Source organism: Phaseolus vulgaris, chromosome 7, assembly GCF_051622355.1.
Source record: "Phaseolus vulgaris cultivar YP4 chromosome 7, ASM5162235v1, whole genome shotgun sequence".
Lineage (NCBI taxonomy): Eukaryota > Viridiplantae > Streptophyta > Magnoliopsida > Fabales > Fabaceae > Phaseolus > Phaseolus vulgaris.
This window is the reverse complement of record NC_143504.1, coordinates 49568635-49592053: the sequence shown is the minus strand read 5'-3', so window position 1 is coordinate 49592053 and position 23419 is coordinate 49568635. Positions and strand designations below refer to the sequence as shown.

General features: G+C 34.6%; 1 protein-coding gene across 2 annotated transcripts; it reads right to left on the bottom strand.

Moving 5' to 3' along the window:
- Positions 1-8274: 8274 nt before the first annotated feature.
- On the bottom strand, positions 8275-21798 carry LOC137828129 (sucrose nonfermenting 4-like protein). 2 transcript variants are annotated; one of them, XM_068634579.2, is made up of 15 exons: positions 21635-21798; positions 21436-21518; positions 21185-21360; positions 20863-20947; positions 17880-18059; positions 12951-13058; positions 12778-12837; positions 12575-12664; positions 11827-11958; positions 11348-11492; positions 11108-11281; positions 10574-10637; positions 10390-10459; positions 8889-9006; positions 8275-8775 (listed from the first exon to the last, which is right to left on the bottom strand). In XM_068634579.2, exons 3-15 carry the CDS (start codon positions 21319-21321, stop codon positions 8681-8683), a joined length of 1458 nt encoding a protein of 485 aa, XP_068490680.2. In that variant the 5' UTR covers positions 21322-21360; positions 21436-21518; positions 21635-21798; the 3' UTR covers positions 8275-8680. The 2 variants fall into 2 exon arrangements, with proteins under 2 accessions (XP_068490680.2, XP_068490679.2); XM_068634578.2 differs by having other exon boundaries at positions 21185-21342.
- Positions 21799-23419: the final 1621 nt, after the last annotated feature.

Genomic DNA, 23419 nt, shown 5'->3' with positions numbered 1-23419 from the left:
TTGATTGAAATTGATCCCCGTAGAAAATTCATTTATATCGATCTCTCGCATATAAAATCCTTAAGAATGTTTTCTAAATATCGATCTCTCACATAATTTATAAAAACAACTTAGAATCGATTAACATTTCAAGTCTACCCTAGCACTCAAATATGCTAAGTATTGATGTTTAGGTCCAAACCCTAAATACCTCTCGGTCAGATTTAAGATTATCAATTTGTCACCAAAAGTTAAAAGTAAAACAACAATACCAATAATCAATCAAGAACTGAATATTAATATATAAGATATCACCTCAATACATAAGAGTTTGAGTAGATTACTCTCAATCTCAAAGGGTAGAGTTAGCTACGCATACTTCTAGCACACTATGGTGTTTTCCTCTCAATCTGGCACACTAGGGTTGAGCCTCTAGCCCTCTATTTATCCTAGTTTTCTAGGGTTAGGTAGCTTCCTGTGTCGTGCTAATGGGCTAAATAATAAAACATAAAAAAGGTCCAATCTTTCTTTGCATTTTTTTCCAGTCTGAGACCTTCTATCTTTATCTTTTTTGCTCAAATCATTCATCTTTAATCCAAATCTCCCATCTTCCTTAGAAATCTGCAATTAACACCAAATTTGGGAATAAAATACTCTTATTCAAATAAAGATCATAAAAAAAGTATAAATTCATAAATTAGGGATTATTTTATATGTAAATTAGCAATAAATCCTCATAAGTGCCTATATTTTAATATGAAATATTACTGAAATTAGACATATAATTCAAACTCACAAGACTCCATCTTGTAAGTTTTCTCCTTATTCTATCCACATTCTTATACATCATCTTCATATGTGTCTCATCGAATGTAACATTTTTGCTTCTGAAACATCTATCTTCTCTAGTTCTAGTCGCTACAACTAATATCCATTCATTCCTTTAGTGTATATAATGAATATACACTTTTATGTCCATGCTTCCAACTTATTCTTCTTATCATGTACAAATATCAATATGCCAAACACCCTTAGATTAACACAATTTATTGGTCCGCCACTTAACATGGGATCATAAAAATCAAGATAGACAATGGACACATTCTTCTAGTATAGATTACATTATTTGTAATTTCATCGAAAAGATTTTAAGCAAATAAGTTTCTAATAGCATACATGTCACTCTTTCAAGCAAGAGAAATTCGTGAATGTGTAGTTGTAATTGTCTTGTGCCTATTTATGCTTTCATTAGTGCAAAACTTGATAAATTGATTTGCAACAAATTTCAATTTATTGTTAGTACTTTCCACTTTAGGTTTGGTTACTTTTTTGTTTTCAAACAATGTGTACCACTTCTTGAACCATTGAAAAAAGTTTAATTTTAGTTTTGACGATGTAAAGTCACACCTTTCTATAAAATTGTTAAGTTAGTAAGAAGATAAGATTCTCTTCCATTAGTCTGAATTTGTGTTCAAAGAATATCTGTTTGATATTGAAACTTTATTGAATAGTATTTACCAATCTCAAACTTCAATCTATAAAGCTTTCTTAATGTGCACTAATTACAAAAGTCTAACTTCTATAAATGTATTGGTATGGGCGAGACCGAGATTCGGTCTTCCTGACCGAGATCAGGGATTCTTGATCGAGACCAGAGAAACCTGGCCGAGACGAGGGAAACCACCACAGACGGTCCGGTCGACCGACACATATAACCATTAACGCTCAAACCAAGGTTAGTGAAGCTAAACTATCATTAAGAATTAGGTAATGCAATCCTAAGTGTGATTCATTCCACTAATAAAGCCCAATAAGGTAAGCCCATTAAAATAATATAAATAACACACATTCAAAAGAGAAAGGTACGTCATTTATTATTGTGCCCTACCTGAGTGCCGATCACCCGCTTTACTGACTTGAGCGTCAGAGTGTCTTCTGCAGGTACCCATTCAATATTCACCCGAGATCGAGAGCCAAAGAAGAGACACGAAGACGAGAAGGATCTCAGTCAAACACCTAGCAATATGCCTGACCGAAAAAGGAAGACGAAGACTTCAATAGTTCTATAGGTCTTATGTCCCTAGCAAGAACAATAAATTACCACTATCGAACAAGTTTCCAACTCTACCAAACCTCTTACTCACATCCCCCAATTATTTCCACAAATGACACCCGTTGTTGAATTTAAAATAATAAAATAAAAAAAGAAAATAAAAATAAAATATTAGATCACATGGGAAGATAATAGTGTTATTACATTGAATAATAATATTAGATCATACTAGATTTATAAAAGATAAATGTAGGGTATCAATAAGACTTTCTCTCTCTCGAGGTAGGAGTATTCCTTGTCCAGGATGCCCCTTTAAATATCGAACAACACGAAGAGCAGCTTGCCAATGCTCGGAGCGTGGATTTTGCATAAATTGAGATAAAGCTTGGACACTGTAGGCAAGGTCAGGTCGAGTGAAACACAGATAAATTAACCTCCCAACAAGTCTACGATAAGTAGCCGGGTCAGAAAGAAAAGAACCAGTAGCGGAGCTCAATTTGTGATTTTCTTCACATGGTGTAGTGGCGGGCTTCGCACCCAACAATTCGACTTCAGTAATGATATCTAAGGCATATTTCCTCTGACAAAGGAAGATTCCGTTGGGGGAGCGAGCAACTTCAACCCCCAGGAAGTACTTGAGGCGGCCTAAATCTTTCATATGAAAGCATTGATTTAAGTAGCCTTTAAAACATTGGATGGCAGTACCATTATTCCCTGCAATCACAAGATCATCAACGTAGACTAGCACAACCAACTGTATGTCATTATTATTAAGAGTAAACAGGGAATGATCCTTCGGGGATTGTTGGAAGCCGTAACGAGTGAGAGAAGAAGATAGTTTAGCAAACCAACACCTGGGGGCCTGTCGGAGGCCATATAGAGACTTTTGAAGCTTGCACACTGCCCCTGGTCGAGATTCTTGGAAGCCAGGAGGGAGTTTCATATAAACCTCATCATCAAGATCACCATGGAGAAACGCATTGTGAACGTCCATCTGATGAAGCTCCCAATCTTTTGCGGCTGCTACTGCTAGAGTTGTGCGAATGGTTACCGTCTTTACGACAGGAGGAAACGTCTCGTTGTAATCCAAACCCTCCACTTAATGATTGCCAAGAATTACCAATCGAGCCTTGAATCTTTCAATTGTTCCATCCGAGTTGTATTTGATTTTGTAGATCCATTTATACCCAAGTGCCTTCTTTCCAGGAGGGAGAGCGGTGAGTTTCCAGGTGTCATTGAGTTCGAGAGCATGAATCTCCTGTGCCATAGCATCACGCCACCGGGGTTCTCGGACCGCTTGAGAAAAGAACAGGGGTTCCTGCTCGGTGTGTAAAGAGGCAAGAAAACTTTGATGATGTTTAGAAAAGGAATCACAATTCACAAAATCATGTATAGGATACGAAACACCTGAGGATTCTGTTGAAGGAGGTGCCGGAACAGAGGGGCTTGACGGTATCGTGGTGGCTGCGACAAAATCGCGTAACCGTACGGAAGGCAGCTTCACGCGATGCCCTCGCCCAAGGGGAACCGCGGCCGTCAGCGGTGGTGAAGAAACCGACGGTGCCGTCTCCGTCGGACGCGGCGGTGGATCCGCGGGTAGCGTCGAGGCTTCTATGCACGGATCAGAGTCGTTGATAGTGTGGTCGAAGTCATCTGTGAGGGTAGCATCCTCCTTGGCTGGGATGGGAGATGCAATGGGTTGGTTGACGATGCATTCATCTAGGTTTGAGGAGGCAACTTCATGAAGAAAATGTGGGTCCGTTCCAGTTTCTAAAGAGTTGACAATAATTGGGTTTTGCAATGGTGGTGCAGTGTCCATCTTTTTGGCTTCAAAATATGGAAATTTATTTTCGAGAAAATGTACATCACGAGAGACAAAGAAAGTTTCTGTTTCCAAATCAAATAATTTCCATCCTTTTTGGCCATATGGATACCCGACAAACACACATTTTCGGCTACGACTATCAAATTTATCCCGCTGTCTATTTTGATTATGAGCATAACATAATGAACCAAATACTCGTAAGTGCGCGTAACTGGGTACACATCCATGGATCACTTCATAAGGGGTTTTTCCTTTTAGAATGGAGGATGGTGTGAGATTGATTAAGTAGCCTGCAGTCAAAACGCATTCCCCCCAAAATTTAATGGGAAGATTGCCTTGAAACCGTAATGACCGAGCAACATTCAGAATATGCCGATGCTTGCGTTCGACGCGTCCATTTTATTGCGGGGTCCCGACACAGGAAGTTTGGTGAAGGATACCTTGTTGAATGAAATATTGTTTTAGACACATGAATTCGGTTCCATTGTCAGAGCGAACCATTTTAACACATTTGTTGTATTGCCTCTCAACGAGTGTGAAAAAAAGTTTCAAAGTCACTGATACCTCTGTTTTTTCTTTTAACAAATAGATCCAAACTGCCCGTGAACAATCATCCACAATTGTCAAAAAATATGAAGCACCACAGGATGAAGGAGTTTTATAAGGACCCCATAAGTCACAATGAATTAAATCAAAAATATTCAAAGCTTGATGCGCACTTAAGAAAAACTTATCTCTCGTTTGTTTCGATTTTTCACAAACTTCACAAACTTTATTCAACTCATCACGAGTACATTTCCCACTTATATCAGGAAGCATTTGCACAATCTTAAATGACGGATGTCCTAATCTTTGGTGCCAAAGTGCTAGTTGATTTTCCATCTTGACATGACATGCTTGAGTCTTCCGTACCCCACGATACCAATAAAGCCCATCTTTCCGTTCACCTGCTCCAATCAGCGTCCTCGAAGTGCGGTCCTGTATAATACACAATTTATCAGTGAATGTTACAACACAATTTTCTTCATCTGTCAATTGAGGTACTGAAAGTAAATTGCATTTTAATTTGGGAACATAAAGGACATTTTTCAATTCAAGTCCTTCTTCAAGAGTCACTGTTCCCTATTCGCAAGCTAGAACACGTTCACCATCGGGTAACCCCACGGGGCACCCTTGTATAGTTTCCTTTTCACTCAAATTTTCCAGTGACCCGGTCATATGGTTTGATGCCCCACTGTCAATAATCCACAAATCCCAAATGCTCTTACCAGTCATTTTCTCTGATTCATTTGATTTTTGTTTGCTGATCATATCAACCAGTACCTTCCATTGTTCATTGGTCAGACCTGCCATCTCAAGTTTCTTGTCGTCATTGTTGGCTTGACTGTTGCTTCCACTAGCGTGTGCCACATTTGCATGTGTCGGGTTACCTTTGTTTCGCATCCCTTGGCGTCCCCTGCCGTTCCATTTGCCTTCACTTTTTGGTCTGTCACCCCACCATTCGGGATATCCGATCAATTGGAAGCATCCCTTCATGTCGTGACCATTTTTACCGCAATGACTGCACGTCATTAATTTTTCTACCATATCTCCACGCCCTTTTTCTTTGTAGTTGGCCTGCATCGCGAGACCCACGACCAACCCCCTTTCTTCCGTTGATTTGGCCATCATTCTCACTCTTTCTTCTTGTACCAACATAGCATATACGCGGTTCAGAGATGGCAATGGGTCTGAGGCCAGAATGTTTGATCTTACTGTCCCGTAGCTTGCGTCATCCAACCCCATAAGGAGTTGATGAACCTTCTCCTCCTCCCTTCGTTTTTCCAACTGAGCACCAATCCCACACTTGCATCCACCACACGTACAAGATGAAATTTTGTCACTGTTAGCAAGCTCATCCAAAGGACCTTCAATTTTCCAAAGTAAGTTGCCACCACCATTCCCTCCTGCTTGCATCTTGACAAGTCTGACCTTAGTTCTTGAATTCTAGGTCCATTCACGACCGAGAATCTTTCTTTAATGTCTTCCCACAAGTTATGTGCAGTCTCAGCATATGCTACTGTGGATCGTAAGCTTGGTTCAATGGTGTTTAGAATCCAAGAGACAATCATGGATGGACTGCACGGTCCACCAATCTTCAAGGTCGGGTGCCTCATCCTCTGGTTGGATATGTGTTCCATCAATGAAGTCCCATTTTCTCCGGGCACGAAGCGAGATCTTTACTGCTCTTGCCCATTCGTCGTAATTTTCTCCGCGCAATTGGACTTGCGTGATTATGTTTCCGGGATTGTCACTCGCGTTGAGATCGAGTAGGTCTTCTTAGCACCTCCTCCTTCATGCTCTGCTTTGTTGGCATTATTCTTTTCTGGTGCAGCTGTCATGGTTGTGCACCGTTGCCTTTGCTTTGTGTTTGTCGGGTATCAGAGTTTTGTGCTCTGATACCATGAAAGAATATTTATGTTTTATTCAATCTGTCTTTCATCTATAGCAATGATACATATATATAACCATAGCATTAGAACCGTACAGATTCTTTTTCTAACATAACATCTGTAATTAAGTCTAATGATGATTTTGTCCAGTAATACAATCCAATAAACAAAAGTTATAATATTGTTAACTAGACAAGACAATATGATTTTAAATCATCTTTACAATTAGAATTTTTTTTTACAATTTTTTTCACACTATGTTTCTTCTTACAATATTATATTAGTTTCTAAACAATCTTTTGAATTTGGGCCAACTTCTCTTTTTGTTCAGAATTGGACAAGAATAAAACAAATAAATATTTCATACATATATATATATATATATAATATTTTTATAAATAAATAAAAGTATAAGCTACTATAAATAATTTATTAATAATTATAATCTCTCTTTATGTCTTTTTTTTTTTTATCGCATACTACTTTCAGCTTACATTTATCTTTATCTCCGTGACACGTTTATCAGAAGATATGGAATTAAAGTGGTGTATTTGGTGAAGACGATCAACAGAGAAGAAAACATTTTAAAATTTTGCGAAATTAATTATATTATTTATAATGTACTTTTACTTATTTTTTATCTTTCACCCCATTTTATTTTTATTTTTTAACCAAACACCTTTAATCGGTTTTATTTTTATTTAATTTGTTTCTGTTTTCTTTTCCAAATAGATTACAAGTGTTAACAAATATAATAATTTTTTCGGGTACAAGTCAAGTACCATTGACCAAACTCAACTCACATTTTGTAGTTTGAGTTTGTTTATCCATTGAGTTTTTTAGTTTTATCTGATTAAAATATCTACTCAATTAAAATTTGATTTGAAAACAAGCTCACAATTTTTAAATTTTACATAATATAGTTCCATAATAGATATATAACATAATACTTTTATTATAAAAAAAATATTTTTATAACCATCATATGAATAATGTTAAAAATTATTTTATATTGTAGATGTTATTACAAGTAGTTATCAAAGCTTTAACAAAACATCATGTTTAACTTTTTCTCTCGGGATCTCATTCACTAAGTTATAAATTATAATAATTATTTAAACTTAATTTGAACATCAATGATTGTGTGTATATGTAATGTCTTTATAGTATAAATCAGTTTATTTTCTAATATTAACACGGTTTATATTTAGCTATTTTATGTTATCATTTCCATAACACCTTATAAGGTTTATCTTTAGAGAATGGGTGGAAGAAACAATGGGTTACATGAATCAAATTCAAGCAGGTCCAATGCAAATCTGTGACACACAAACCAAACATACCATACTTGATTTCCTAGTTTCTGCTATTTCGTCTTCCTTCTTCTCTTGTATGATATCTCTCTCGTTCCTTAGGGCGTTGTTAAAAAATTTAAATATTAATTCCAGATTATATATTATACAACTTATTTCAAATTCTTCTTTTTAAATCAGTTTGTGTGAAATGCTTTTGAAAATTTTCATTTATAAACTTTTTACTATATTTCAGACAGTTTTCTGTGAAAAAATGTAAGAAATTTGAAAAATTAGAAGGAATTTGTGAAAAAGCAATTGGTTAGTTTCAATGACCAACTAAAAAATGGCACCAAAGGAGAAGGCATAGTGTAAGCTTAATATTACAGATAAAGAGTAATTCAACTTTGAATCCGAATCTACCACTGTTAGAATGAGCTCGAGAATTTCTTTCAAGATAACGACTTCAGAGAAAAAAACATGAATGAGAAACAACAAAAATTAAGATAGAACTATATTTTATCAGATAGAGTGATATATTTAAAACTCCTAACAGAAAAACTAGATATTTACTTAATAAAAGTATCTAGTGGATTAAGTTTTTCAAGAAGTATCAACGTATCATAAGTAGATTAACAATTTGTTTCTTTTAACTATCATTACGGTCCTATCCATTTTACCAGGCAAGTTGCATGAAGGAAAAGACAAATTCATTAAAATGCAAGCATAGCAACTTGAAGCCATGAACTCAGCAGTCATCATAAAATTCTGGAATGACAATACCTATGACTTACGACCAGCCAACGATGTGCCGCACGCGGCTAAATATTTAGCTTATTACAGATCTTTTATTTTTTTTCCTCCTTGATTTCTGTTAGCACAGGACACAAATTAAGCATCTGTGCCAGCACAAAGGAGAAAATCATAACATCGTCAAGTTGTTTAAAGGATAAATAACTAATATTCCCTCAAATTACAGACTCTTCTCCAAAATAAAGCAAATGACTGCAGATTAAATAAATAGTTCTGATAAAACAAGTCCTTTCCTGGGCTAGCACTGCAATTCCCTTTATGCAAAATGATAGCCATATCTCTCCAATTAGCAGCTTAACAAGAATCTGAAGATGTCACCTATAGAAATGATACCTTCCACACGCCTGGTACTCGCCTCCACAACCACGAGTCTTCTAACACCTGTAAAGAGAAGAAAATTGGTGAACGAATAATATACTATTGGTTTTTTCTTTTTCTGGCCCACCCCTCATCATGAAGAAAGGGGGAGAGGATTGTTAGTGTAGAAGAAATACCAGGGTTTGCCAAGCGCTCCATCACTTTGTGTAATGAATCAGATCTCAAACAAATATTATAACTCGGCCCATTGCGAAGCGCGGAAGGAAAACCTGCATCTCGTGCCAAAAACAATGCCTGCAACAGAAAGTGCAATTTATAGGAGTTGATGATACGACTATTTAGTAAGCATTTGTTACGTGGACTCATTTGAAAAGGAAAATACTTATAGAAACTAAATTGAAAACGAGCGAAACGATAGGGAATAAAAAAAAATTAACCTAAACGAACATAACATGCTCCCCAGACCACTATGTGGTCAAATTTTTCATTAATAAAAGCCTGCATGAGTAACAAACAAAAAACACCGCATCTATGCTAGACAAGCACATCCTGCAGTGAAGGTATAATTACAGGCCTCAATCTATTAGCATGCAATACTTGCATACTATTCTCTCGTGCACTGTGGAATTACCAGAAAGAGGGGGTTGAAGTAATGAGCTATATATGGCTTTCATGTGTATAAACATATGGATGAGTGAGTTCAATGTTTATACTATGGGATGTATGCTTGGTAGAAGTGAAGATGGGAGGAAGGAAACAAGAGTGGAAATTTATGAAGGGCGTTTACAAAATATACGAAACCTTTTCTTTTGCGCATTTTCAAGCACACTCTAAAATACCAAAGCTAGAGTTCACTCTGTCCAAGATGAGCCTAAACCTCAAGTATATTTTCAATATAAAAATGCTCAACTAACCAATATTCATGCTGACTCAGACTCAGGCTCAACTATAAGTGGCATATTGCTATTATATGGTTCAGGTTCGAATACCACAAAACACGTGTGCAACTAGTGATTAGGAGGAAAGAAAAACAAAATAAGAGATACATTTCATTGATATATGATCATTGCTAGGGGTTAGGAATGATTGACTTTTAGTTGTAGAGGACTAAAGACTGCGGTGACATTTGTACGTAATAAGTTGAGTCATCAAAACAAAACAAACTACACTATTAATGAAGGGTAATGATACCTTCAGAATACCAATTTTTTATATAACTACATTACGACTCTCAATACTATTATTTTAATATTTTTTAATATCATTTAATTATAAATTTACTTTTTATTATATATATTTATTTTTAAACACATCATATAAACAATAGTATATAACTCCATGAATTGTCAAACTATCATTTTCCATTAATTAAGCTTTCATTACAAAATAAATACAATATTTCAAGATACAAAAATGTTTTTTTGACACCCATGTTCCACCCTACACCTCAATAAATATTAATATTTTAATTTTTTATAATTTTTTTAATTTTAAAAATTATTTTAACATTTTACATTTTACTTATATTTTCTTTAAAAAGTTTTTTTTTTAATTTTTTTATTAAAAATATTAATATTTTGTTGTGAAAGTAAAATGGAGCAAAATGTCAAAATATCATCAGCGTTCAGGAAAAGTTACCAATACAGTCACACGAACTCAGAGAGAGAGAGAGATTACCTGATGGACACTAAACACATCCAGATTTATCCTTGCATACATTTTATCTTTAACCAACGCAATAATATCTCTGAGAAGAAAATATCAATACACATCAGAGACACATATTCTTAAGGAACATCTCCTTTTAAGTATAAAAATGAGAATTACACATGTGGACAAAGGAGAAAATGAGAGTTTCTACCTTCTTGAATATATATCAAGTAATGAATAATTAACATCCACAATTGGTATTGAGCTAATTCCAGCTGCAAAGAACAGCAAACATAAGATACCACAAGATATAGAATAATTATTATAAATGTATTTTGCTATATAATAAATCAAGAATTATGAAGTTCTTAGCTTCCATTGCAAGGGGAAAATTATTCACGTACCAAAGAATGAAAAACTCCAAATTTGAAAATACCAAGGTAGAAGTGGTATATCTTTTTCTTTGTAAGATGGATTAACAAAAACATACAATTGATATGATATTTTCGGATTTGAGTCCCATCATGCAGTTTTGACCCACTCAGATGTATCTATCCAAAAGATCTATCTTTTAATTTTCTGTTCCCTTCCTTTAGTGATATACACTTTTTAAATATAAGACTTTGAAAAATTCCTTTTGTTGAGGAGGAAAAACAACTGCAACTTACGGAAACAAAATTAATGACCATTCAACATCTAGCTAGAACAAAAGACTTGACCCGCTTTGAAAGAGAAGAATGGTCACCTTGAATCAACAGAGACAGAGCTTCGCCAAGAGAAGCATGTGGCCATAACATAGCAAGTGGCTGTTTATTGGATTCCTCCGATTTTGATACCCATGTACCTATAGGTATCGAACTAATTGGTAACTGAAGAATAGGCAAGGAATCCGAAGAGTGCTTAAAATGCCTGCATATACCTGAAAAGTAAGTCCATACATTAGTTCCAAACCGTTTATGCATAGCCAATAAATCTAGAAGCTTACATTTTAGTATTTCTGAGAGGGAAGCAAGGTGTAGCAGCTGAGGAAATGAATCATCCTCTGAAGGGGAATGGATAATAGGAACTGTTGCCACCTTGTTTTGCAAAATTTTTAAAGCAACATCTTTTAGACACTCAAGGGGCCCAGCCTACAGAATAAGTATAAACATAGCATGAAATACTATACAATCATAAAAGACAACAAGAATTCACAATTAGCAGGACGTACAAGGCTAACAGGCAACCTCTTCAAAGTTATAATGTTGAAATAAAATTTAACTATCTATGTATCCATCGATCAATAAATATAATTGTAACAATCATGTTGTAGAATCCCTGATTAATTCCCTATTCCCAGAGCATAGAACCTTTTGAACTTGCCTAATAAGTTAACAATATCACAAATATATGAAATGGGAAAATTAATTTGATATGTGGAATATTTGTCGCAACTGCTCAGGAGCATGTAGCAGTTGCACTTACATGAACTAAATGTTGAGGGTATGTTCTCCCATTACTATCAGTTACGCATTTTTGTTCCTTTGCCTCTCTCCATGCTGCTATAGTATGTGAATCAAGTTGTTCTTCAGTCATGTTTGATCCATGAATCCTCAACTGAAATTAAGCATGTTAGATGAGCCACAGAATTTACAGAAACGTGCTGTGTATTTCTCCATAAGAGTGCTCTATAAATCAAAGATATTGAATAAGAGCGTATTTTAGAGAAAATTTTATGTATGGGCTGCATATCTCTTATTAACTGCTTGATCACAATCAATCGATGGATTCACGTCTCCTAGGTTACGCATTGACTTAGAAAAATCTAATGTATGTACCAACTCAACAAGATAAAAAATTATTGCTTCAACAAGGATACAACAAGGAGAGGGGGAAATAAATTGGAAGTTCCAGAGAACAAAGCATCAAGGGGATCCCTCCTTGAAAAAAATCAATAAAATTTTATGTGAAGCCAAAATGATAGGTAATTGGACCAAAATAATGTTTTACACCATTAATGTATGCCATGAATAAACCAAGAGAATAGATCAAGTATTATCATATTCCTTGTGATTTCTTTCAACTGCACAATAGTATAAGCATCGTTGAAGATATACATTTGGAAATTTCAATTTTTGTGGTTATTTACAATTTGGCAAGTCTTCATTTTTCATTACTTATACTGGAACCTGAGACGTGATATTTTTTATTAAGTATGTTATTCCTCACTAACCTCTTTTAGTACTAGAATGAAGTCCATAGCACTAAGCATTCCAACAAACTGGCTCTTGCTAGAATCCCACACAGCAGCTATAGATATTCCCTGTAAGCAGATAAACATACATAACGAGTCTGGGTGTATTCTCTAATGTGAAAAAAAAGAAAAAGATAAACACTTGTTCATTATTAGTGTAATTAGGGGAAGAAAAAACATACTTCTTGATAAAGAGCATGGAATGCTTGCTTAACTGGTAAAGTTTCATCCAAGGCAACAACCTAAAATTGCAAATCAAATCTAAAGCAGATGAGTTTCACATAAGAACAAGTAAGCTATTATTGAACGGCCAGTTGGACACATTAAAAGATTAAGAGAGAAGAAGTATTATTACCTTGCCTGACTCGGGAAGCAACTCATAAGCAGTTTGTGAAGACAAGAAAGTAGATATACGATGTCGTGAGACCTGCAGATCGGACTCTGAGATCCTCTGTTTAGCTTCCTGAAAAAGTTTTAAAGTCAAGGTAGATTTTTTTTTTGTGTAACATAATTTTGAGACCAAAAAGAATTATGGAAACAAACTAATTATACCACCCTTTTAAGAAAAAGATATAGAATACGAAGATTTTCTTTCTTTCTTTTGAAGCAAACATAGCTTAAAGGATTCAAGAATTTCCGGCATCATTTTTGTATTTATGAGTAAAAGAAGAAATATTACTGGAGGAAAGAAAGAAAGTACATATACACACCAGAGAGAACAAGTTAACAACATCTTACATAAGAAAGAAACAAGCAAAAGAAACAAAGCTATCAATAGAATGAGGTTCTTCAACCCTTTTGTACATATGTTATAAAGACTCAGTTAAATAGATTATAGGTTATACCCAAAAGAGATGCTAGAAAAATGACAGTCCCATTGTTAGATCTAGAGGCTGAGAAGAGAGTTCTTTAGCATACAACATATCTCTCCTCCAGCCAAACATGCCATAAAACAGCATAGACAGTGCATCAATATAGAGACTTCTCATGTTTGGAAGAAGAATTTCTCTATTATTCAGTTTCATTACTTACATCTTATATATATACATACATTTTTTACTCTTCCAAGTTACACGGTTTCCACTAAGGAAGGTACAATGTCAAGTAGTTGACCTTCTATCCACAACTGAACCTACATAATTAGCATCAGTATATGCCTCTAAACTAGCACTCTTGTTTCTTTTGAATAAAATTCCTCTTCCCAGTATTCCTTTCAAATACTGAACAATTCTAAGAGAAACTTGTAAATGTGTTTCCTTTGGTTGATGCATAAATTGGCTAATTAGACTCATACAAAAGCAATATTTGGTCTAGTGAGATAGATAAATAAGTCTTCCTACAAGTCTCTGATACATTTCTATATCTACAACAACATCATCATCTGCACTTCCCAACTTTGAATTTGGATCAATAGGTGTGCTTGTTGGTTTGCAGGCTGTTTTACCTGTTTCCAGTAACAGATCAGTAATGTATCTTTGTCGAGATATGAACATCGCTTTCTTGGAATGGGCTACTACTTCAATTCCCAGAAAATATTTCAACTTTCCTAAAGTCTTGATTTTAAATTCTTTGGCAAGACATTGGTTCAACCTTGGTTGCTCCTTTCATCATTTGCAATAACAATGATATCATCCACATAAACCAATAGAACTGCTACTCCCCCTGAATCAGAATGCTTGATAAACAGAGTGTGATCCCTTTGACTCTGTTTATATTTAAGGCTCATCATGATTTTGGTGAATTTCCCAAACCATGCTCTAGGTGACTCTTTCAACCCATATAGTGTTTTTCTCAACTTGTAAAATGTGTGGGCCTTGATTTGTCCTGTATACCCAGATGGTACTTCCATGTATATTTATTCTTCAAGATCCCCATGTAGAATTGCATTTTTCACATCAAATTGATGCAAGTTCCAATCATGGTTTGCTACCAAAGACAAAGTTACTCTGACCATGTTCATTTTTGCAACTGGTGCAAAGGTCTCCACGTAATCCACTCCATAAGTTTGAGTGAAATCCTTTAGCCGCCAGTCGGACCTTATAGCTCTCAATAGCCCAATCAGCCTTGTATTTGACTGTGTAAACCCACTTGCATCCAACAGGTTTTTTCCAAGTGGTAGGATGACTAGTTTCTAAGTATTGTTATTTTCCAATGCCTCCATTGCCAAATCCATGGCTTGTTTCCATTTTTTTGTCAATGCCTTACATGCAAAAAAAATGTATGATTGTGGTATTTAGGTTTGTGAGAAAGGTTTTATGGGTAAGTGAGAACTTTTCAAAGGATAGATAATTTGCTAAAGAGTAAGGTGGCTTAGTAGAGCAATTGGGAGATCTAAATTATGGTCTACATGTGCAATAGGTTCTACAGAAAGGAGTTCATTACTAGTAAGATCATCACAATTAGTAGAATTAAGATTTATAATGTCAAACACGTTTATCTCATGTAAATGATATAGGGTTGAAATCTTGAACAGAAGTAGATCATGGATGGCCTCTCCTCTTCGGGTATACACCAAATTTTTTCCAAACTTTGTATCATCATATGGTTTGATAACTGGTTTTACAAATTCATAATTTTGACCTGCAGATCCAAGATTTTGTACCACCTCCACTCCCTCCCTCTCTACTTCAGTTTCAATGGGATTACTCTTTTGACCCTCATTTTCTATACAAAAAACAGATTTTAGAATATAAAAGGCTTATAATTTTCTTCTCTTAAACTTCCCCCCTGAAGATGAGGATGATTAAAACAGCTTACTTGCTCATTGAAGGTAACATCCCTTGACACAAATATTTGGAAGGAGGATGAAGGCATTTATACCTTTTTTTGTGTGACAAAATATCCTAAGAAAACACATTTAGTAGCACTTGGGTCAAGTTTTCCCCTTTGCTATTTGTGAACATGTAAAAATGACACACCCAAGTAATCTAGGTGAAAACTTAAGTGTATGTGTTATGTGTGGATAGAATGGGTGTAGAACTTCCATTGAAGTTTTTAAAGACAAAATGGTAGAAGGCAATTTGTTAATTAAATAAGTGGCAGTAAGTATAGATGTAGAAATCACATTACTTGAGAGATCTTTGGTAAGTTTTTGTACAAATATCAGGTTTGTGGACAATGTAGAAACATGTAGCACATTTTCAGAATTATGGTTGGGTTTATTTGAACATCTCCTTGGCCAGCTGCCATTATCATGTTTCCATCAGTCGTGGAAATTTTTTGTTACTAGGGGAATATGTGGAAAAGAATTTAGGAAGAGGTGTCATACGTCAGTGGCTCCAGAGTCTAAAATCTAGTAGTGGGTGAAGGTGTATTTGAGACATTAAATCCAACAGAAAATGGTAACTTGCTAGAATATGTTAATGAACACATACATGTGGGTTTTTCTAGTTTACTAAGGAAGGACCTTACTCTCTTTAACTCCTCATAATTGAGGTGAATAAAGATCCTCCTTGATTTTTCAGGAACAGCAGCAACATGAACTGCTTGAATTCCTCTCTTTGGAGGACCCCATTTGTATCCCCAATCTTTGTTCTACGGTTTAGCATGCAACTTCCAACATTTGTCCCTAGTGTGGCGTGGCTTGTTGCAATAAGTACGCCATACTCCTTCATTTTTCTTTTCCATCTTTGTAAGTTAGCCTCCTTTACTTTCGTCTGTAACCATGGTTGTTATTCCTTCAGCAACCATTGCTGAACTTTCTGAAATAGGAGTCTCTAGCATTAGACTCCTCCTATTTTCTTCACTCCAAATAATTTCCATGACTTCATTGAGTCGTGGAACTTTCTCCCTTCCCAATATTTGAATTCTGACTTGATCATATTCTTGGTTTAGATCTACCAAGAAATCATACACCCGATCCTGTTTAATATACTCTCCTAGAATTGTTGAATCCTCGGAACACTTGGCCTTAATGACGCTGTAGTGATCCATCCAATTACATCCACAAAGCTTTAAGTTGATTAGCATACTTAGTAACAATCTTACATCTTATATATATGCATAGATACATTAGTTGTTGGATAAATTTGGAAACAAGCATTGTCTAGAAACAAATCCTTCAGATTGTGAGATTGATATGTTAGTAATATAAACATGATACAACCGATATACAGAATTAAAAAACAATAGCAATAAAATCTGAAACTTCCTAAAATATCTCGAAGAGACTTTCCCTCCTTAGTTCTACCAAAGCCTTTGAAGCTAAACGGAAGAAATTGTTCCACAAAATGGGCAAGGGAATGTCCACAAAAAAATATCTCTCACCGAGAAAAGGAAAATCCTTAAAGGAATCAGGTAAACACATTTGACCTTGAAAATTAGTAAAATAATCCTTTAAGAATAAGTTTCTTCTAGTGATTTCCTTTTGCTATGTCACTGTGGTAAGAGGAACAAGGCTGTTTAAATATTAATTGTTCCAATAAACTTAAGCTATTAAGTGAATGCTTAAGATTGGGTGCAGAACAAGACTCATTACCTAGATTTCATTATTCTTAATTTGTTTTATAATTTTTTACTGCTGCACACTCCCTTTCACAAGTGCCCTTTGAGCTTGACATGCATTAGTCTACTATACTCTTTGCTGACATTGAACTTTTTATTTTGAAAAGTGAGGGTGTGATGGATTGAAATCCCAACCACTTGGCCATAACTCATAAGAGGCTTTGATACCATGTCAAATACCAATTATCCCAAAAGCTTGTGAAAGATGAAGGCTAAAGATTGGTTTTACATCATCATAAAAGGAAAATAAGTCACCTTAAAAGTAAATAAATCTTCATTATTTCTTCTAACCAATAGATAATTGTCATCTTAAATTCTAACTACGGTAATTTAATGAGATGGGATTTACTATTGCCATGACCCTGTTAGCAACAAATTTACTATCACATATATGGTTGTTACAAGTAAGCTCAAAATTCCTATCCTCTTGCAAGCAAAGAAGGATCTTGCACTTTTTTTGGATGGATTCGGGAAAGGTGAGGAATAGTCATGAATTGATAATTTAAAATCTCAAGTTACATCACATCAGCATCTTCTTGCCTTTCATCAAAGTCAGAAACGTCTCCTACATAGGCAGTTTCAGACATGATAAAAATGTCCAAGTAGGACTAAAATGCATGCATGCTGCATTATGCTAACAGAAGAAAATATACTTTAAGCATGAAGATAATTATAACTGTCATCCACGAGTAATAGTCTATATTCTTTATAATACTATCCAAGCATAATCATATATGAAACAGTACAAGGCGATAAAGATCGTAAGGGAGAAAAAACTCACCACATGCTCAACGACATCAGTGTCAACCTCCATGTGGGATCGACCAGTTGTTTCAGCACTTAAGATAGGAGGTAAAATAACTGGTTGTCTCACTAAATAAAAATTCACTATCCCAAAGTTCCCATATACAAATGGCTGATGCTCATCATGCCGCCACTCACCATCTACATTGAATTTGTACTGCACAGAAGAGGAAACAATGTCATAACCGTAATAATAAAAGAAATATGCTTCCATATTATAGTCTTTCCTTAAATATCAGATACTTTGCAAGACACCTGTATTATATTAAACAAAAATAGAAACAAATTAGGGATTATTACAAGCCAGAATGTAAAAAGCGTCAAAGAAAAAGCAAAAACAAAGCTACAAGTTATGTCATCATATAGAACAAACATCAAAATTTAACATAACGGTTGATCGAAAAAATTTAACATAACGAAATGTATTCATGCCAAATATGCTATGAGTTAAATTTTTAATCCTGTTCAAATTATAAGAACCAAATCTACTAAATGTCCTTGTTGAAAATATAGGGCTTAAGGTATTGTTGGAGGGAAGTAAGAGAATGGTGATCTTGAATCAAATTCTCAATTTTTTTGTGTTCAATATTTTTACAGAGCACAAAGCGCTGACCCTTCTTTATACGAATACTATATCATAGCTAAAACTAAATAAAGAAAATGGAAACTAATCCAAACACATGATTTAAGATACTCTTATTCTTCCAAGATAAATTAAGATACTGTTGATATTCTTCACATGTTCTATTACTCACTCTCCAGTTAAAGCTTATTAAGGTTAATAATCTAAAGCTTATTGGATATGTTCATATATTCTTACACTCTTACTCAAGTTTAAGCTTATGGTTGTTTCAAATAAACCCTTTCAATATAATATGGACTCTACCGAACATAGCTGGAATGATTGCCGTCCTAGAGAGTTAGCTGGAATGTTGCATGACCAGGTGCATGACTTATCGGTCAGATTGGAGAAATCACCATTAGAATGATTCAGTAGGAGGCTGGTAGAATCAGCCCGTTTGTCAATAATCCGTTGGTACATGACTCACTGGTAAAACTAAGTTACCCAAATAATCAGCTGTGAAAATAAAACATTATGACGAACATCAGATGGTTTTGGATAGAGACAAAGTGAGATTACTTGGGACTGAAGAGCAAGAGCTTCAGGGACGGAGACTAGCAAGGCCAGACCATGTCCAAGACAAAAACGGGGGTGAGAGATCACATCTGGTACAAAAACTGACCATGGCCAAACCATGACAAGGACTAAGAATGAGGCTATAGTGCATCTATGACAAAAAATTGGGGGCCACAGGAAAATTTGCCAGCAGTGGCAAAAGGGAGTAATCAGATTTTAAGGAAACTACACAGCAGAATAATGACATGACCAGTCAAGGAGCATGTTGCCACTCTAATATCATATTGAAATTATGTTTTTAATTATTGAAGGAGGAAGTTGACAGAATACAAAGTTTGAATAAATTCTGGTGTATTTTAACGTGTTACAAGATGATATAAAATACAAGGCACACTTATACTAATACAGTAATACTATATCATAATGTTAATTATATCAGGAAACAAATCATGATGTAACAGGGAAATATGAAACTAATCTTGAAAGGTAATCAAAGATGCTCTAAATTATGCTAAGATACAATCAATACACTATTACATATTCTTTTTAAATTCTAACAGTCCATAAATGTAACTATAAAAATGTTTTCACCTACAATAAAGAAATTGATTCCCAAGGAAAGAACGAATACAAATAGAAAGATCATAATAAAGTTATATATTACTGAAAAAATTCATAACTGATCAAGAGTGTATTACCCGTGTCAATTCATAGAATAGCTCATAAAGCTGAACCCCTACACTCTTTTTTTTTTTGCTTTTCAAGGGATTGAATAAAAGTTCTACCCAAATCACTGTTTGTCCTTGGCATTTGAGCTAGGCCAAAGCATCAGCCAAACAAAATTTTAGAAAAATCAATAACGTCAGAAATTGCTCCTTCAAATGAATCAAATTTAATAAAAAAAAAAGGGTTTAGTTCTCGGTGAAGTTATATCTCATCTGCTCCAATCTATTGATTGGAGGAGGATGTAATGAAGCAGCAAGAGGTTCAATCCTCCAATAGGCCACGTAAGCACTTGCACCTTCAATGTATCTTTGAAAAGGGCATGATTATATATGTCAGTTCTTCTTTTTATGGGATGACAAACAGTAAGAATAAAAGTTAATACAGGCTTTCAATTTTTAGATTTGGAAAATTGATGTGAATCAACATGACATAATAAAATATTTTGTAAATGGGTAGCTTGAGCAGCAATGCGTCATTCTCAAGAGTCATATTATCAAAGTTGTAGATAGAAGGTAGTCTAATCTTCCATTTGGAAGACACAGAACTTAAAGCATTAGATTAGATGGTAACATCAACAACACCTTTTAATCTAACCTACAATCTAGACGCCCATGTTGTCTGTGAAAAAATTGCTTATATGACTTTCTTGAATGATGCAAATTACCAAAAAGTTCTCGATTTTAAAATTCATCCATTGACATTTAATTTTAAAATCGTATTTACTGCATAAAAAGAAGACAAGACAACTATTATAACTCATATGAGGGCCATGCCACTTTTTAACCCATAAATATGGTTATAAGTTATAAAAACTCCTTAAGAAAGATAAATATCATCATGAAGTTATTTACTTGTTTCTTTGACTATTCTACCGCATTAAAATCTAATTATTTAAAGGAATTAATTCACATGCAAGCTCCTTCTTTATCCTTTCTCTGTCAGTGACAGTGATCTCATTATCCCCTACTCTGATCAACGGAAAGAGGTGCATTCTGACCTACATGCCGTTGACCATATAAGGGAACAAGACGTAATTTTTTTTATTATAAGTTAATTCCTGAGGTTTGCAAAATTCAAAGAGGCCACGCCAAACAACCTGATGATATCCAGGCATTAAGCCGCAAATAACTTCAAATACACTCGGACATCCTTGCATGGGTGACATGGGTACTGTTGTCCATCTGTGTACAAAAAAGTGAACATATTTAAATTAATTATATTGTGCAATTAAAAAAAACAAACACCAAAAAGTTAGAAAACAGCCAAAAAAAGCAATCAAAGTGGCAGTGAGTGACACACTTACACCGTCACACGGTCACACTTCCCATGTTCATTAATGCACACACGCGTATCTAAGAACGAAACGGCCACAACAGAACCACCGTGGCAATAAACAATTCAAGAATACAAGTTCTTACCTCGTGAAAGACCCCGTTAGAAACACCATTCTTCCTCCGTGAGGCCAGACAAAACGCTTCGGGATCAAAACGGGCCCCACAGGCCCACCGCTCATGTGCCTTCTACTCGACCCGAACATTTCCACGCCTAAACTCATAGCTCTCTCCAGCACCAAAACCTGCAAACTCAACCAACACTAACAATCGGAACAATCTATCATAGCAGAGCAGAGGTGACCTCAATACTAACGCCAGCAGTGCTGCATGCATACCTTCTCCGCGACGAAAAGTCACAAAACTCGAAACTCGAAAACTCCGAACTGTGAACCGAGCTTCTGGATCGAGAATTCAGTACCTGGAATGAACAAAACTCAGTAGCTCCATCAAAGAAGCAATAGAAAGACGAAAGTAGAAACAGAGAGTTCAGTTTGACACAAAAAAAAAAAAAGAAACGAAGAGAAATTGGATTACGAGTAAAAAAGAGTGGAAGGAATTGTTCAAAGAATAATGCAGCAATGAAGCAAGTAAAGCATGTTGAATTTAGTTTAGGTTATGAGGTGTTGGTATATATAGGATGGTGGTGCATTGTGGAGTGTGTTGGTTGAAGAGTGAAATGGAGGAAGAAAGAGAGAGATGAAATGAAATTGAAGAAGAAAAGAATAGAAATAGGGAGAGAATAAAGGAAGAGAGAGAGGGAAACAAAGAGAAAAAAAAAAAAACAGAGTCCGCAGTAAAATTGCGTGCCCCTGCCAGCCCACCGTTCTAAAACGGGAAAACAACAACACAAACGTCAAAACAAAAACGCCTAACCGTCATTGGATTCATGCTATTCCTGTTGCTATTACCATCTAGAGAGAGAGAGAGAAGAGAGAGAGAGAAGAGAGAGAGAGAAGAGAGAGAGACTAATCTAATGCTATTCATGCTAATAACTTTCTAATCATTGTTGTTTTTCTTCAACCAGTTTTCTTAATGAACTTTTGCGACTCATCAAGCTATTTACTAACTTAATGATCTCTAACACATACATTGTGGAAGATGAGAGCTCCCAATAAATGGTCTTAAATAACTCTAATAGTATCTAAAAAGGGAATATTTTAAGTTTAACTCATTTTGTAAAATCTGCTTTATAAGTGAGGTTTGTAATAACATATAATATTATGAAATGTTTTAATTTCTAATGATATTAAAAAAAATTGTATTTAACCTTGTGACTTTAATTTTTTTATAAAAAAATCTCAAAAAGAATTTAAACTTAAAGCCATGATCCAAATTATGACTTTAAATAAAATAAAACCTAAAGTTATCTTTAGTCTCACAATTTTAATAAATTTGATATTATTTTTATATAAATCATATATTTTAACACGACTTTAATTATATATATATATATATATAATTTCTACATTTTAAAGTCATATTTCTAAATATGACTTACCAATTTTCATATGAAAAAATAAAAAATTATCCATTTCAATAAATATCATAAAAAAATACATTATTTTGATAAAAAAAAAAAAAACTTTGTTCAACACTGTTAATTTGAATTTAATTATGTGTTGATTTTCATTTCTTCATATTATTTTTTAATTCATATATACGAGTTTTGTTTCTTCAAACTATGAAAATGTTTTCCATTTTGTAATCTGACCAACATTACAGCTTGGAGTCCCTCCCCCCACAGGCTCTGCTCCTGCTTTTTTTTTTCTCGTGACCCCTTGTGACCACAATGGGGATTCCTTCAATGGCACAATTTTTAGTTTCGTTTTTTATTTGACTCAATTAGGAGAATTTTAGTTTTGTAGCTTGGTTTTTGTCTTTGTCAACAAAACATAACAATACTATATCTTCTCACCTCAATTCAATTCCGTTGAGAAGACTCTCTATACTATAATGTTTAATGTCACAGAAGTTCAAAAAAATGAAAGGTTTTATAATTTAAAAGTTATATAAGTTTATGTAAATCTTAACTCCCAGTTTTATAGAATTGAGTTAAGTTTAAAGTTCATTTTAGTTGTCGGACTATCCATAATATATAATTTTACGTACGAGTTGGTAGTTTAGTAGAAAATTTATTAGAGATCTCAAATCAATTAGAGACTTAAGTTCATTTCTTAATATATACTAATATACTCTTTACGTCATGAAAAAAAATCATAAACAAGTTATCATATCATTAATTACAATATCATTAATAAGGATCTAAATCCAAATCTTAATGGTCCAATGGTCATAATTACAAATAACTTGCTTCTCATC

Bases quoted from the DNA above. Each gene is read 5' to 3' on its own strand.
- LOC137828129 (XM_068634579.2), bottom strand. From the start codon at position 21,321: ATGAGTTTAGGCGTGGAAATGTTCGGGTCGAGTAGAAGGCACATGAGC. The intron at 18,060-20,862 runs GTTGTTTGGCGT...TCTTCTGTGCAG, and splicing joins TAATGCCTGGATATCATCAG to TACAAATTCAATGTAGATGG. The intron at 12,665-12,777 runs GTATGTTTTTTC...ATCTGCTTACAG, and splicing joins TCCATGCTCTTTATCAAGAA to GGAATATCTATAGCTGCTGT.